At 61.0% G+C, this 15,833-nt stretch overlaps 1 protein-coding gene across 1 annotated transcript in view; it reads left to right on the top strand.

Annotated features, from left to right (window-relative positions):
- RASAL1 (RAS protein activator like 1) overlaps positions 1–15,833 on the top strand; it is a 70,473-nt gene extending 54,640 nt beyond the window's left edge. The window contains exons 15-21 of the mRNA XM_067550266.1: positions 4,406–4,550; positions 7,693–7,865; positions 8,339–8,476; positions 9,440–9,575; positions 10,200–10,320; positions 12,014–12,090; positions 13,485–15,833. Coding sequence (XP_067406367.1) covers positions 4,406–4,550; positions 7,693–7,865; positions 8,339–8,476; positions 9,440–9,575; positions 10,200–10,320; positions 12,014–12,090; positions 13,485–13,624 — 930 coding nt within the window. The 3' untranslated portion in view covers positions 13,625–15,833. The remainder of the gene's footprint in view (positions 1–4,405; positions 4,551–7,692; positions 7,866–8,338; positions 8,477–9,439; positions 9,576–10,199; positions 10,321–12,013; positions 12,091–13,484) is intronic.

The following is a 15,833-nucleotide window of genomic DNA, read 5'->3' as shown; positions in this document are numbered from 1 at the left end:
TGATAAGCAACAGTCAGCATGCATTTGTCAAGACCAAATCATGTCAAACCAAGCTGCTAGCTTTCTTTGACAGGGTAACAAGCCTTGTGGCTGGGGGAAGAGGTAGATGTGCTATATCTTGACTTTAGTAAGGTTTTTGGTACTGTCTGCCATGACCTTCTCATAAACAAACTAGGGAAATACAACCTAGATGGAGCTGCTGTAAGGGGGTGCATAACTGGCTGGAAAACCATTCCCAGAACAGTTCCAGAGGGGTAGCCGTGTTAGTCTGTATACAGCAAAGACAACGAGAGTTCTGTGGCACTTTAAAGACTAACAGATTTACTATTTGGAGACATAAGCTGTCGAGAGGCTAGCTCTCTTCCTCAGATGCAGTAATACAGAAATAGGTAACACTTGGATGATACCTCTGTGTTACCTATTGTTGTATTACTGCATCTGAAGAAGGGAGCTAGCCTCTCGAAAGCTTATGTCTCCAAATAGTAAATCTGTTAGTCTTTAAAGTGCCACAGAACTCTCGTTGCCATTCCCAGAATAGTTATCAGTCGAGCTGGAAGGGCGTATCAAGTGGGGTCCTGCAGGGATCAGTTCTGGATCCGGTTCTGTTCAGTGTCTTCATCAGTGATTTAGATAATGGCATAGAGAGAACACTCAGAAAGTTTGAGGACGATTCCAAGCTGGGAGGGGTGGCAAGTGCTTTGGAGGATGGGATTAAAATCCAAAATGATCTGCACAAACTGGAGAAATGGTCTGAAGTTGATGGGATGAAATTCAATAAGGAGAAATGCAACGTGCTCCACTTGGGAAGGAACAATCAGTTGCTCACATACAAAATGGGCAATGCCTGCCTAGGAGGAGCACTGCGGAAAGGGATCCGGGGTCATAGTGGAGCACACGCTAAACACGAGTCAACACTAGTGAATGTCATTGGGGGCTGTATTAGCAGGGTGCTGAAGCAAGACACGAGAAGTAATTCTCCCAGGCTACTCTGTGCTGCTAAATCCTCAGCTGGAGTGTTGTGTCCAGCTCTGGTGCCACATTTCAGGAAAGATGTGGACAAATTGGAGAAAGTCCAGAGAAGAGCAACAGAAATTTTAAGGCACTTGGAAGAGAGAAAGGTGATCAGGAACAGTCAACACGGATTCACCAAGGGAAAGTCATGCCTCACCAACCTGATTGCTTTCTATGATGAGGTGACTGGCTCTGTGGATGTAGGGAAGGCGGTGGATGTGATACACCTTGACTTTAGCAAAGCTTTTGATACTGTCTCTCACAGTATTCTTATCAGCAAGTTAAGGAAGTATGGGTTGGATGAATGGACTATAAAATGGATAGAGAACTGGCTAGAGCATAGGGCTCAACGAGTAGTGATCAATGGCTCCATGTCTAGCTGGCAACCGGTCACAAGCGGAGTTCCCCAGGGGTCGGTCCTGGGTCCAGTTTTGTTCAACATCTTTATTAATGATCTGGAGGATGGGGTAGATTGCACCCTCAGCAAGTTTGCGGACGACACTAAGCTGGGGGGAGTGGTAGATACCCTGGAGGGTAGGGATAGGATACAGAGTGACCTAAACAAACTGGAGGATTGGGCCAAAAGAAATCTAATGAGGTTCAACAAAGATAAGTGCAGAGTGCTCCACTTAGGAAGGAAGAATCCCATGCACAGCTATAGACTGGGGACCAACGAGCTGGGCAGCAGCTCTGCAGAAAAGGACCTGGGGGTAACAGTGGATAAAAAGCTGGATACGAGTCAGCAGTGTGCCCTGGTTGTCAAGAAGGCTTATAGCATATTGGGCTGCATTAGGAGGGGCATTGCCAGCAGGTCACGGGAAGTGATTATTCCCCTCTATTCGGCGTTGGTGAGGCCGCATTTAGAATATTGTGTCCAGTTTTGGGCCCCCCACTACAAAAAGGATGTGGACAAGTTAGAGAGAGTCCAGTGGAGGGCAACCAAAATGATTAGGGGGCTGGAGCACATGACTTATGAGGAGAGGCTGAGGGAACTGGGCTTGTTTAGTCTGCAAAAGAGAAGAGTGAGGGGGGATTTGATAGTGGCCTTTAACTACCTGAAAGGGGGTTCCAGGGAGGATGGGGCTAGGCTGTTCTCTGTGGTGGCAGATGACAGAACAAGGAGCAACGGTCTCAAGTTGCAGGGCGGGAGGTCTAGGTTGGACATTAGGAAAAAGTTTTTTACTAGGAGGGTGGTGAAGCACTGGAATGGGTTACCTAGGGAGGTGGTGGAATCTCCATCCTTAGAGGTTTTTAAGCTGAGGCTTGACAAAGCCCTGGCTGGGATGATATAGCTGAGGTTGGTCCTGCTTTGAGTAGGGGGTTGGACTAGATACCTCCTGAGGTCCCTTCCAACTCTAATATTCTATGATTCTAAATGATGAAAGGTCTAGAAAACCTGACCTGTGAGGGAAGATTGAAAAAAACAGGGTTTGTTTAGTCTGGAGAAGAGAAGGCTGAGGGGGGACATGACAGTTTTCAAATACATAAAAGGTTGTTACAAGGAGGAGGGAGAAACATTGTTCTTGCTAACTTCTGAGGACAGGGCAAGAAGAAATGGGCTTAAATTGCAGCAGGGCGCTTTAACTTGGACAGTGGGAAAAACTTCCTCATTGTCCGAGTGGTTACGCAGAGGAATAAATTCCACACCCTCCCTGGCAATCTCCATCACTGGAGCAGCTTAGACCAACACCTGTCAGGGATGGGGGCCAAACGTACTGACCCGCCAAAGCCTCCCTCCCTGCTGGGCAGAATCCGCTAGCCCCACCACCCTGCCGCTGGGCAGAAGCGCCGAGCCCCCCACCCATCTGGTAGGCAGTGGGGAAGTGGGGGCTCAAGGGGCTCCGCGAGCTGAACTTGGTGAAAGAGCGGCTCATGCGCTACAGTTCGGCTACCCCGGATTTAGATACTAATCAGTCCTGCAGTGAGTGCAGGGGACAGGACTGGGTGCCCCGCGAGGTCCCTGCGGTTGGGTACGTCTGGGAAATGACTGCCATATATAATCCATCGACCGGGTGGAGCTAAAGGCCTGGTCCGGTGCCCATTCCAAGCAAAGGAATGACTGCGGTGGCCACTGGACCCGTTATCAAATGAGCATTGCTCCGGTGCTGGCCCCAACCAGTGCGGGGGCGGAGCGGGTAGTGCACCCTTGGCTGGGGCTGCCTGTTGTGTGCTGCCCGAGCAGCGCACCTGTGGGACAGGCCTGCGGGCGGATTGTTTGCACAGGTGCAGCGATTCGTTGGGGGGAGGGGGGAGGAGGTGATTTCTTGGTGGAAGGTGTTTTACATCTTTGGGGCAGCCCCTCAGCCATTAAAATCACTGCAGTGGTGTTGGGCTGGGCCCCCCTGCCCAGGGGCTGACCTGTTGTTTTTAGTCACTGCATCAAGGTGGAAGAAAGACGCGCTGTGTTTGGGGGCCCCCTGCAATCTGGGGCGCGCCCCACTCTGTGGGCTGTAGAAACCGCAGTGCTCAGCCCAGGGTAGTGACGCCCAGCTGGGCTGGCCTGGAGCTGAGCCGCCAACCTGCACAGTGGGCTGGGTGAGCTCCTGTGCACCTCCAGGGTCTCCCTGCCACCCCGCCCTCCAGGAGCCCGCGCAGTATGAACCCCGCCCCCAGCCAGCTCCTTTCACACTCAGAGCCGCTCCGGGGCTGGCATCCCGCTGTCTGCTGATCGTGGCAGGGCAAGGGGCAGGGCCAGAGAGGCCCACTGTGACCGTCTGTCTTGCCCAGGCCATAGGACTTCCCCGTCGTGATCCCGAGAGCATCCCCCCCAATACAAACCTTGCCGGTGACAGAGAACCCGTTGTTCCCAGGGTCAGCTACCCCAGGGCTGGGAGTTCCAGAGAATGAAGGAAGGGGCAGTGGGCTGGGGGGAGATGTAGGGCAGGACGAGGGAGTGGGGGAGGAGGGAAGAAGAGGGGCCACTCTGCTCTCTCTCCCCCTCCTCCAGGCTGCCCAGACTCTCCCTGCCCCCACCCAAGCCCTCCCCTGCACCCTTTTCCTTTGGCCCTGGGAGCTGCTCACTCTGCGGCTGGGGGTCAGCGGGAGGCTGGGTGCGGTGGCTGAACACCTCCCCCGATTTTCCACCTCTAAGACAGCGCAGGCAGTTGGTGCTGCTCCTCTGTATTGCCAGGCACGTTCCAGGCTGGTCCCTCTCCCAAGGGGCTTAGAACCACAGCAGGCAATATACAGGCAAAGGGGAGGCAGCATCGATGGTGTCTGATCATCTCCGTTCCTTGTAGCCATGGCCTGGTTTTCCCAGGGACGCTCGTGGCCCAGGATCATACTGACTCGGTCCAACGAAGGGTCCAAGCCCCCTCCTCCAGCCGGACAAACCCCTGCGGGGTCTCGAGCCAGGCTGCGCTGTGACCCCCCTCACCACTCCTCTCCCCGGCAGGCGGTGCAGAGCATCGGCAACCTGGGCCTGCAGCTGGGGCACGGCAAGGAGCAGTGGATGGCCCCGCTGCACCCCTTCATCCTCCCCAGCATCGCCCGCGTGAAGGATTTCCTGGACAAGCTCATCGACGTGGACAGCGAGACTGGTGAGGTCCCTGGTGTGCCCGGGGGCTCTCTGGGCTCAGGTTGCCCCTTTCCTGCCCTTGGCTTGCTGCCCTGAAACCTCTTCCGGGCACAGGGACGGTGCCTGGGTGCCACCGGCGTGCGAAGGGAGAGGCCCGTCTCAGGGGTGGGGAAGTCATGCTGCAATGTGCTGACTTCAGCACCTGAAGCAGCATCTCGCCCACAGCTGGGCGACTGGGTGCACAGGAGCCTGCCTGCAGCACCCCTGGGAGCAAACGGGTCTCACCCGGCCATCTGCCTTTGCCACCCCAGCCTCCGAACTTCCATGGACTCAGTGGGAGTTAGGAGCCTAAATACCTTGGTGGATCTGGGCCCAACAGAATCCTCTGCCCCAGCCGCTCTGCCAGCTGAGCTGTGCGTCTCTAGTCAGTCCCATGGCAGCGTTTCTGCTCTCTGAGCCGACAACACGTTTAATAGCGGAAGCTCGGCCAGCCATGTGTTTTCTGGAAGCCTGGATGCGAGGGGGCTGGAGGAGGGCAAAGAGGCAGCTGTCTCTCGCGTGTGACTGGCCCAGCCCCAGCAGGGTCCCCAGCTGGTCGTCAGGCCCCTCACATCCCTCTGGTCCTGCCAAACCTTGGAAGGGTTCAGAACTTCCTAGGCGGGGTCTGCACCCCACACCCAGCTCCACGCCTTCGCACTCCAGCACTATGGCTCCCTGCTGTGCCCCACCCCTGCGCTTCAGTGCGGATCAGGGGATCCCCCATCTCCAGCCGGCGGGAAGGGGAGGGGGTCCGGGCTGCCGGGGAGCAAGGTGTGGGAGTGGGCGATGTGTCCAGTGCGGCCGTGGCGGGGATCCACTCCCCCGCTCAGTGCGTGACAGCTGCATGGCATAGCTGCCCAAGTGGGTGCGTCTGCCGGGCTCACTCCAGCGTGTCAGGGGAAGAGCGGGGAGGTTTGAGCAGAGCTGTGGGGAGGGTCCCAGAGGCTGCCCAGGACAGAGGAGGAGCGGGAAGCCTGCTAGCAGCAGTCCGGTCTCTGGCAGGGGAGGAGCACATGCAGGGCACTGGCTTGGGAGAGTCCCTCTCTCAGATCCCACGGCCCGGGCCGGAGCTCGGTCCCTTGCTGTCCGCTTGCCACCCAGCCACTGCCCTGTGACTGGAGGAGCTGCTGGGCTGTCCTGGGCGTGTCGCCCAGACTCTCCCACCCTAGGGTGAGGAGCTCGGTCTTGGCATTCCATCCGCACGCTGCCAACACTGGGCCCTCGCCCCGCTCTTCCCTGCCCTGGCATCCCTTCGCTGCTGCCTGGAGGAGCCGCCTTGCCCTGCAGGAAGGGGGGCTGGTTTCCACTGAGTCTGTGCCAGGCAGACCTGGGCTGTCAGTGGCAAAGGGCTTGGGCCGAGAGGTGCTGTGCACCTGGGGTGGATGTCAGTGGGGTGGGGACAGGGCGCTAGAAGGACAGCAGTGTGAGGAACAGATTCAGGATGAAATGAACATGGAGGCTGCTCTGCTGATCCCAGGAGACCAGCTGCTTCCTTCTGAGATCACCTGCATTTCTACACCTCATGCAGTACCCCCGTCCCCGCTATGCCAGTCCTTTGGGCCCTGCCCGTGCTCCAAACAGCTCCTGTGCCATGGGCCCTGCACACAACACACGCGTAGAGCACGGGCTGGTCTTGCAGTGGGACGGACCCAAGCACGGGCTAGCCAGAGTCCAAACTTCACTCCAACAGCAGAGCCCCCGTGGCACAGCTAAGCACAGCTCAGTCCCGTCTCTGCACGGACATCCTACCCATGGAGGGTGCTCTTGGGCTGTGCCCAGGTCTCAACACCATGGCTGGCCGTGGCACGGATGGTGCAGGCCAGGGAGTTGTGAGAGCGTCAGGCAGGGATTGTGGGCAGGAAAGGCTCACCCTTTCCTGATCTCATGATTTCCAGGAAGGCCCACAGCCGGCTGGTGCAGCACACCTGGGCCTGATCCCAAACACACCGGTCAGGGAGTCACTGATCTTTGGGGGGCCCATGTCCCATGCTCTCTAACGAGTCAGAATGCAGCTGCGCCCCCAGCTCTCAGTGCCCCATCCCAGCCTGCGCCCCCAGCTCCCACTGCCCCGTCCCAGCCTGCGCCCCCAGCTCGCCGCGGTGAGCTCCAGTCCAAGGCAGTGCCAGAGCTGCCTTTGGTCCTCTCAGTTCAGCAGCATCCCCCTGCCTGAGCCAGTGATTGCGAGGCTGGAGTGTTTCCTAGGCTGCTGCACATTCACCGTGTGCCTCTTTTAGCCATGGGGGAGCAGGTTAGGCTGAGCCTGGAAGCACCCCCACTGCTCTGAGCCCAGTGCCACCTGGGCTGGAGAAGTGTGGACAAGTCATGCGTTTGTGCCGCCAAACTCGCCTGCGATCAGTTCCCAGGCTAGCCAGCCCAGTCCCAAAGGCCCAGGAGGTTGGAAGGGACCGGGCAAGAGGTGAGATGGGCACCACATTCCCTGTCTCTGGCATGGCCCTGCCCATCACTGCGTGTGAACCGTGGGCAGAAACGATCAGTAATTAAAACGCAGAGGTTTCTGGAGAGCCCTGTGTGCAGGGCTGGGATCAGGTGGAAAATGGCGCCCCCTCTGGGCCACGCTGGGCCAGCTCACTGTGTTTTCTTTGGCCATGGGGAGGATAGGCTGCTCCTGCCAGGGGGGATTCCCTGAGAATTGTGGATCTGAACGATTCTTGGTGTGCCGCCCCCCAGCCCATCATGCCAGGGCAGCCCGTACTCCAGCCCCACGGCTGCTGGCACTCCAGACCTGCGCTCGTTGGTGTACATGATGGACTGCAGAAATCTGGGGCTGGGAGTGCTGTGGGACAGATCACTCAGCCCCCTGGGAAGGGGTGGGGCTGGGCGGCAGCTCATCTCCCTGTGCTTGGCCAGGGATCGCTCTCCTCCGGGATGGGCAGGGCACTCAGCCTCCCTACTCACTGACCCTGGGGGGAGCCCGGCTGTGCCATGGGCCTGGGGTGGGAGTGCAATGCAGGCCCCATGTTGGTTCAACCCACCAGAGCTCACCTCTCCCGGGTCCAGGGGAATCATTGCCAGCCACGGCCTGGCCTGCTGTGGGCGCTGGTGTTTCCACAAGGCAGCGCTGGAGGGCAGATGTATGGGGTAACCCTGCTCTCTTCTCCCCACAGCAGGCGAGGCCCAGCCCCGGACTCTCTTCCACCCCTCGGTCACCATCAAGGAGGGCTACCTGCACAAGCACAAGGCCGAGGGCCTCCACCTCCTCCCCCGCTTCACCTTCAAGAAACGCTACTTCTGGCTGAGCAGCGAGACCCTCACCTACTCCAAGTCCCCCGAGTGGCAGGTGTGTTCCCCCGCGCCCTCAAGAACGACGGGACCCAGAGGCAGCCAAGGCATGGACAGAGGCTCTGCTGTGGGGCTGTGCCGGTGCCCCTCAATCCCTGCCTTCCCCCCTCCCGCTATACCAGCCCTGAGCTCCCCCTTCCCCAGCTCTACCAGCACCCTCAATCCCAGCCTGGCCCCTGCTATCCCAGGCCTGGACTAACCCCAATTCTGATGGTGCCCCTCAATCCCCATTTCCCCACCTCCACTGATTCGCCTGAACCCTGCCGTTGTGACTCGAATCCACACCAAGGATTCCCCTCACACCTAGCCCAGGCTGCTTGTGCTGGGCGGTGGTTGCTGAGCCGGGGCTGTTGACGGTGGAAGGGTTTGAAAGCAGGGAGGTGAGACTGGGGGCGAGTCTCAGCGCAGACCCTTCCGCGAGGGGCTCGTGTTTTCACTCAGCTCGGGGCGGGCACTGTCTTGTCCACGCAGGTTCGCTCCTCCATCCCCATCCAGCAGATCTGCGCCGTGGAGAGGGTGGACGAAAATGCCTTCCAGCAGCCACACATGATGCAGATCATAACGCAGGTCAACGAGGGGCAACTGCACACCATGTACATCCAGTGCAAGGTGAGTCCTGCCGGTCACCAGTCTGCTGTGCTGCGCGCTGTGCGTCCCCACTGTGGCAGAGCTGCAGAGGACAGGCCTCTGCCCGGGCTCCTAGCCGGGGGCCCAAATGCCGGGGGCTCCAGGACTTTCCCCAGGGCAGCAGCTTTGCACGGTCCCAGTGTGGCCTGGGTCTCTTTGGTGCCATCCAGCCCTTGGCTGCCCCTCGCTCTTTACTACAGCGAGGTCTCTGGGCAGGTGCTGGCCTTGGGTGTCTGGTAGTTCCAGGCCTCTGGCGCCGGCCTGCCTGCCAATCCCTCCTGTGCCAGAGCCCTTGGTCCACCCTGTGTGAGGGGCAAGTCCTGGCATCTCCCCACAGACACCCCTCGATCTCGTCAGCACGCTGCTATTGCAAAGCAAAGAGCCGCAGGCCCCAGCATGCGGTTAAACCAAGCTGCGATCCTGGAGCAGGGACTGGGGCACTTAGCAAAGGTGCTGCAGAGCGAGTGCTGCTCTGGGGACCCACCAGTGTCAGGGGAGAGACGGGCTCTAGCTCCGATCACACTAGATGCCAAAGGAACCCCCAGGAATGCAGCTGTGCACAGGGTTCAGGTTATGGGACATCCAGGCTGAGCCCCCAAAGAGCTGTGTATCCTGGGGCCTGGATCCAGGGGATTCGGGGGCCTTTGTGGAGAACTGAGGGGAGGGCCAAGTTAGGTCCTGGTGTTCACACCAGACCTGCCTCAATCTGCCACTGGCTTCACAGTGAAAATCTGAATGAGCCCCATCCAATCCATGGCTCACCCAGCAGTCTGTGCTGAGGCACAGATGGGGAAACTGAGGCACCGAAAGGGGCGGGACTTGCCCAAGGTCACCCAGCCAGGACTAGAACCCAGGGGGTCTGGGTTGTATCCCTGGGGTGCTATGGGCTAGGGAGGGGATGTGGCGCCATGCCCGCCTGGCTGAGACTCCCCCTGTCCCCAGCAGAACGTGAATGAGCTGAACCAGTGGCTGTCAGCCATCCGCAAGGCCAGCATCTGCAACGAGCGAATGCTGCCCTCTTGCCACCCGGGTGCCTTCCGGGGCAACCGCTGGACCTGCTGCCTGCAGCCCGACCGCACAGGTAACCCGCCCCTGCCAGCTACAGAGCCTCTGCAAACTCAGCCTGCTGTGCTTTGGCAGGGAAAGGGGCTTCTTAGACCCAGAGACCCCTTTATGCTCCTGCTTCTCAGCATGGGGGAAGGAAGGGCTGGACAGGGGTCGGGGGATCTGGGCATCCCCCCTTCCCTTAGGGCACCTAGCTCTTACCTAGCACGTTCCAGCCCTGCAGCTCAAAGCACTGCATGCAGGAGTCTCCAGCATTACCCCAGTGTACAGATGGGGAAAATGAGGCACGGAGAAAGGAAATTACTTGCCCACGGGCCAGTGGCAGGGCTGGGCATAGAACCCATGTCGCCTAAGTGCCAGCTGAGTGCTCTACCCACTAGATCACACTGCCACGGCCCCTGCCAGCCCCAGCGCCTGGTGGCAGAGCCGTGGTGGGCTCTGGAGGGGTCCCGGCCAGTCCCGGCTGGCTGGGGTGGGTCTCCCTCCCCCATGGCCTTAGGAGCGATGTGGGGGCTGACCGGATAGTCAGGACCCACCGCTGCGCGATAGACCCTGCCAGGCGGGCCCCTGGCCTGCCCGTGCCTGGCGTTCCTCGGACCGGACCGGACCGGACCGGACCGTCCTTCCTGTCTTCCTTCAGTGCGCGGCTGCAGCCGGACTCACTGTGCCGTGACCCTGGGGGACTGGAGTGACCCGCTCGACCCGGACGCTGAGACCCAGATGGTTTACGGGCAGCTGCTGCTGGCGCGAGACAAGCTCAGGTCAGCGCGCGGCGGGCAGAGCGGAGGGGCGGGGCCTGGCCAGCAGTGGGGGCGGGGCGACCCTGCGGCTGGGGGCGGAGCCTGGGTGCCGGGCTGTTGGTTTTGTAGCGCTCGGGCCTCGGAGCGTTTCCGCGGGTTCGAAACCTGCTCCCGGGACCCCCGCGCAGGGGCCGCTCGTGTCCGGGCCGGGCAGGGGCCGCGGCTGGTTTCTACCCCCGGGCCCCGAGCGGGGCTGGAATCAGACCCCCGCAGTGCTGGTGCCTGAGCGCCGGGCTGCTCGTTGCCGGCACGTTCTCCTGCCCGGCCCGGCCCTCCCGCCGCGCCGCGCCGAGCCGAGCCGAGCCGGGAGAGGGGACCCGCAGCCCTGGGAGGAGGCGTTGGCGGCGGCAGCGTTGATCTTAGCCCGGTGACCGCCGCCCGCCCGTGAAACGCCCCCCCCACCCCGCCCCGCCCCATGCCGCGCTCCCAGGGGCGGCGGGCGGCCCCCGACTAGGGCCTGGAGCGCGGCCCCTGGCTCCGGTGATGCCCCGGAGCTGTGCCCGCCTGGCCTGCGGAGAGGCGCGGAGGACGGCCCTGCCCTGGCCAGCCGCTGGGGAGGTTGTGTGTCTTCCTCCCCTGCAGCCTGTTCTCCTTGGACGGGGGGATCCCCTGCACCCCACGCGCCTCCTGGGGCCCCTCCCCAGCTGTGCCCCTCCCTCGGGCTGGGGAAGGAGTTTGCCCCTATCCAGGGCTGCAGGGACGTTGCCCTGGCCCCAGTGCTGCCAGTCTGCCTGGGCAAAGGGAGCCTGGGCAAAGGGGGCAATCAGTACAACCCCTGGGGGAGCAGCTTCCGTCTCATCCAGCCCCATAAAGGGCCCCCTGCGGCTACACCAAAAGGCAGGAGAGCCAGCCAGAGAACTGGCCCCTGCCTGGATTGTGGGGGTTCCTGGGTACCCCACTCTAGTAATCTGAGCTCTGGGGACTTCGTAACACCACAGGGGAGACGTGAGAAGGAGGCGTCCCAATGCCTTGGTAAGCTGGGCGTTTGCTGCACCAAGCACCCCTTCTCACCTGCTAGGAGGTAACCCCAACATGAGAGCCCACAGAGACCTCAACTAGATTGCCCTCACAGCTATATGGACCAGAAGGGAGCTGTACAGGCCCAGGGGAGGAGGGGGGGCTGTATACACTGGGGGCTAGCCCTTGTGAATGGGGCCATATGGATCAAGACCAGAATCCCCCTGCGCATGGGGCTGTACAAACCAGGGCTGGGTGGCAATATAGACTGGGGCCCGGAGGGCCTTATGCGTGGGGCTGTATGGATCAGAAGTGTGGGGGGTCTCCCTTGCACGTAGGGCTGTACAAACTAGAGTCAAGGCATGGGAGGAGTATGGACCAGGGCGGGGGGCCCTTGTGCATGGGGCTGTACAAATGGGGGGGGGTGTATGGATCATTATAAGGGGGTGTAAAGACCAGGGTGGGGGGTCCTTGGGCGGGGGGCTGTACAGACTAGGGCAGGGGTGGGGCTCCCTTGCACATGGGGCTGTACAGAGCAGGGCCGGGGGGGCGTATGGACCAAGGCAGGGCAGGGCTCCCTTGCATACGGGGTTGTACAGAGCAGGTCTGGGGGGGCATACGAATCGGGGCGGGGCCCCTGTGCGCATGGGGCTGTAATGACAGACAGTAGGAGTTCTGGTGTCCCCTCTCTCCACAGGGAGAAGTACATTGAGTGCTCGGATGCCGGGCTGGCGCTGGAGCAGGAGAGGCAGCAGGGCACTCGTGCCCAGGGAGGTACAGAGCCCCCTCCCCACTGGACCCCGCAGGATGGCCGCAGAGTGGCAATGGGCCTGTGGCAGGAAAGAGAACTAGTGCAGGGGCCGCTCTAGGCAGCCAGCAGGATCTTCAACCTCCATGAGAGCCCCCAGATTTTCCTCCTAGCTCCTGCCCCCCTGGGAAGCCAGTTGGCTGGTGCGGTGTTAGCCGCTGGGCCTGGAGATTCCAGCCCTGCCCTGCCTCTGGGCAGGAGCCCTAACCACTAGGCTGGCTGGGGCCAGGGCACCTAACCCCCACTCCTCGCAAAGCACTGACCGCCAGCTCAGCTGGGAGTCGCTCCCCCGGAGCCCCTGCACCGCCGTCACTGGCTGTGGCCTGGGCAGAGGGCCCTGTGGCCGGCCTAGTGACCAGTCTCTGCCAGCCCTGGGGCCTCGGCGTGCCTCCCTACTGAACGCCAGCCCGTCTCCCTCCTCCCCGGCTGCTCCGGACTGGCACTGGCTGCAGTCCCTGGGCAGGCGGGACGGGCTAGCCCTCGCCTACAGCCCTAGCCCTCGCCTGTTGTCCCTTCTGCTACTCACGCCCCTGGGGAAACCAGCGCCTAGAGTGGACAGGTGCCCCCCCAACCCCATTCTCTGGAGGCGGCAGCTCTGCACTGTGAGGGTGACAGCTCTGCGCTGCAGTGGGGGGGGTCGGAGTGACAGCTGTGCAGTGGGGGGTCGGGGTGGCAGCTGCGCTGCAGTGGGGGGGAGTGACAGCTGTGCAGTGGGGGGGGTCGGGGTGGCAGCTCTGCGCTGCAGTGGGGGGGGGGGGTCGGGGTGGCAGCTCTGCGCTGCAGTGTGGGGGGGTGACAGCTCTGCGCTGCAGTGGGGTGGTCGGGGTGACAGCTCTGCGCTGCAGTGGCGGTCGGGGCGAGTGAGGGGGGGTTGCTGCTCTGGGCCAAGGCCTGAGACTTGGTGTGCTGGGGCTGGCACCCTCTCACTGCTTCTCTGATTGGGGGTTCCCCCTGGCTCCCCCCCACATGCTGCCTCCCAGCCCGCCCAGTGACCCATGTCGCAGCCCAGGAGCACTGGCAGGGACTCCCCGCAAAGCTGCGCCTGCCGCCTGCGGAGAGTGGCTGAGCATTGCCGGGTGCTGCCGTCCTTGCCAGCCTCTCTGACCCTGGCACATCCCTCTGCAGGCTGCCAGCCCTGCCTCAGCTGGCAGGGCTACTGCCAGCCCCGGAGCTCTGTGCCCCAGGGCCTCGCCTGGCCGGCGGGGAGTGAGCCTGGCGGCTAGCTGGGCCGTGGGGAAGAGCAGCAGGCGGGTTCTTCCTGGCCCGGCTGGCCCTGCTCTGCGGGACCCGCTCACATGCCTGTGAGCACTCCGGGCTGGCCGCACCCTCCTTCACCGCATTCCTCCCCTCTCTCCTGCAGAGCAACGCTGCTCCCGCCAGGACCGCCGGATGGCCGCTGCTGCCCGCCTGCTGGACGTCATCCAGGACCTGGAGCGCGCCCACAGCGCCTTCGAACGCCGGGAGGAGGAGGAGGCGGCCAATGACTCTCACCATCCCTGAGCAGCCTCCTCCCCGTGCCCCGCCCCGCCCCGCCCCTCCCCAGCGCCTCCTTTGGACTGTGCCCACCCCAACCGTGGCGCACACGAGCAGGCCCCGGTGCTTGGAGACGTTCTGCCCGCCCGTCAGGCTGTAGGCCACAGGTGATAGGACCACAGCAAGAGAAGACACTGGTCAGAGGTGTCCTAGCGTGTCCTGCTCTTCTGCCTCCTCAGTGATCAGAGGGCGCTCCAGAAACCCACCGTGCAACCAGACCCTCAACAGCACTGGCCAGCCTCCGGTGGGACAGGACAGGCCAGGCCAGGACAGGCCAGGCCAGGGAGCCAGGATGCACAGCCTCCAGCGCCAGCTGTGCCCCCTTCCCGGTGTCAAGCAGGCCCTTTCTGCGCCCCTCCAGCCACACGTGTGGGCAGCCCAGTGCCTGCTGGGCTGGTGTCCCAGCCTGCCCCGGCCCCTGGAGACGATTCACCCCCTTCTCTGTGCCATTGTCACATCACATTGCAGCCTTCATGGCCACTGGGCGAGGGCAGCGCGTCTGTGTCTGGAACTGAGGAAGGGCCTCCAGGGAGGCCCAGCCATGATCCTCTGGACAAGAGCCGAGGGGCCCAGTGAAACAGCGTGTGGGCCGGCCCGCAGCAGAACGCCATCCAGCCTGCATGCCAACCTCCACCAGCCCATCTCTCTCCCCCAGTTCCACCTGCGTGGGCTGTAGGCAGCGGCTCTCCCCAGCAGCCCCTTGGGACAGAAAATCCAAGCCCTGGCATCAGAGGGGTTCAATTCCCCCATCTCCCCAGGGGTCGATGGCTTGTCTCCAGAGCGTAGTGGGTGAGGAGCCCACCAGAGCCGTGCTTGGAGGCGGGACCCTGGGCCCTGCATCTAGTGGGTGCTCCTTTAAATCGCTGCCCTGACTCTATCCTGTGTGCAGAGCGGCTCTCCCCATGGCCTGCCCCCTGGCGCAGGGCTGAGCGTGTAACCCGGACTGGCTTCTCTTTGCTTGTGCCAAAGTCCTGCTCAGCAGCCTAGAGCACCCACCCCAGGGATGTCCCGCCCAGCTCACCTGCGTGCAGGAGAAACCGACATCAGGCCAAGCAGTTCCTGAACCCCCAGCGTGGGAGCAGGAGCAAGTCCCTGCAGGGGGCAATAGGCTGGAACTGGAGCAGCCTGGACCAACAGCCAGATCCTGGAGCAAAGTGAAGTGTGCTGGGGCTGATGGCTGAAATGTGAGCACCTGATGAATGTGAGACTGAGCGAGCGAGCGAGCCCACCAAGGGGCTGGGAGCAGCGAGATTCCCCCTCTCCATGCAAAGCCCTGACCAAGCGGCCATCTCAGCTCGCTGCACACGCACATGTGCCACTGGGCACAGCTGGTGCCAAACGGCCAGGCTGTGGTTGTCAAGGCAGGAGGCAGATGTGGCTCAGAGCAGCGCAAGGGTGGGGAGGCAATGGGGCTTTTGAGTGAACCCAGTTGTATTTGCACACACACTCTAGCTAGTGTGCATTTCTGTGTGTGTCAGACACACACACTGGTGAAAGGACTGTCGTGCAGTTGTAACGTGAAGCCCTCAGCAGCACCTGAAGTAAGCAGGCCGGGCACCCTCTGCAGGGGGTTTTATGGCAGTCTTCAGTTACATGGGCACGTACAGTGTTTGCCCAGGACCCTGGGCTGTGCTCCCTGAATGAGCAGCGAGGCAATGGTTTGTTTTCTCCTCATTGCTCAGTGTGCAGGCCCAGCCGTTCTTTACTGCACGCCCATTCAAGCCCTGCGCTGGAGACAGAATAGTTTCTTCATGGGCTTTTTTATGGCACTCATTGCCATGGTAGCTGAGTGTGTCCCAAGCATTAATTTCAGCCAAATGGGGATTGTTTTCCCTGTTTTCCAGACGGCAGATGGAGGCACATGGACTAAAGTCAAAGGTAGCCACTAATTTTAGGTACCCAATTTGAGATGCCTCTGACCTAATTTTTCCAAATACTGTGATTCACACTTTATATGTTCAAAGCAGTGCAGCAAATCATCTCGTGGCAAAAACAGTATGTGCCCATGTTATGAAATGTGTGTGTGTGATACGTACACACAGGGCCAAATTAGGGTTGCACAGGCATCCGTAATTCTGGCATTTCCTAACTTTTGAGCCCAATCTTAATGATGTTGTAACGAAGTGCTGTGTGGAATTTCCTAACTTTTTAATAAAGCAAACTTCAAAACCAGAAA

Source organism: Emydura macquarii, unplaced genomic scaffold, assembly GCF_026122565.2.
Source record: "Emydura macquarii macquarii isolate MOO-44397 ecotype Brisbane River unplaced genomic scaffold, CSIRO-AGI_Emac_v2 contig_1254, whole genome shotgun sequence".
In the NCBI taxonomy this organism is placed as follows: Eukaryota; Metazoa; Chordata; order Testudines; family Chelidae; genus Emydura; species Emydura macquarii.
This window is presented reverse-complemented; position numbering and strand designations above follow the sequence as displayed.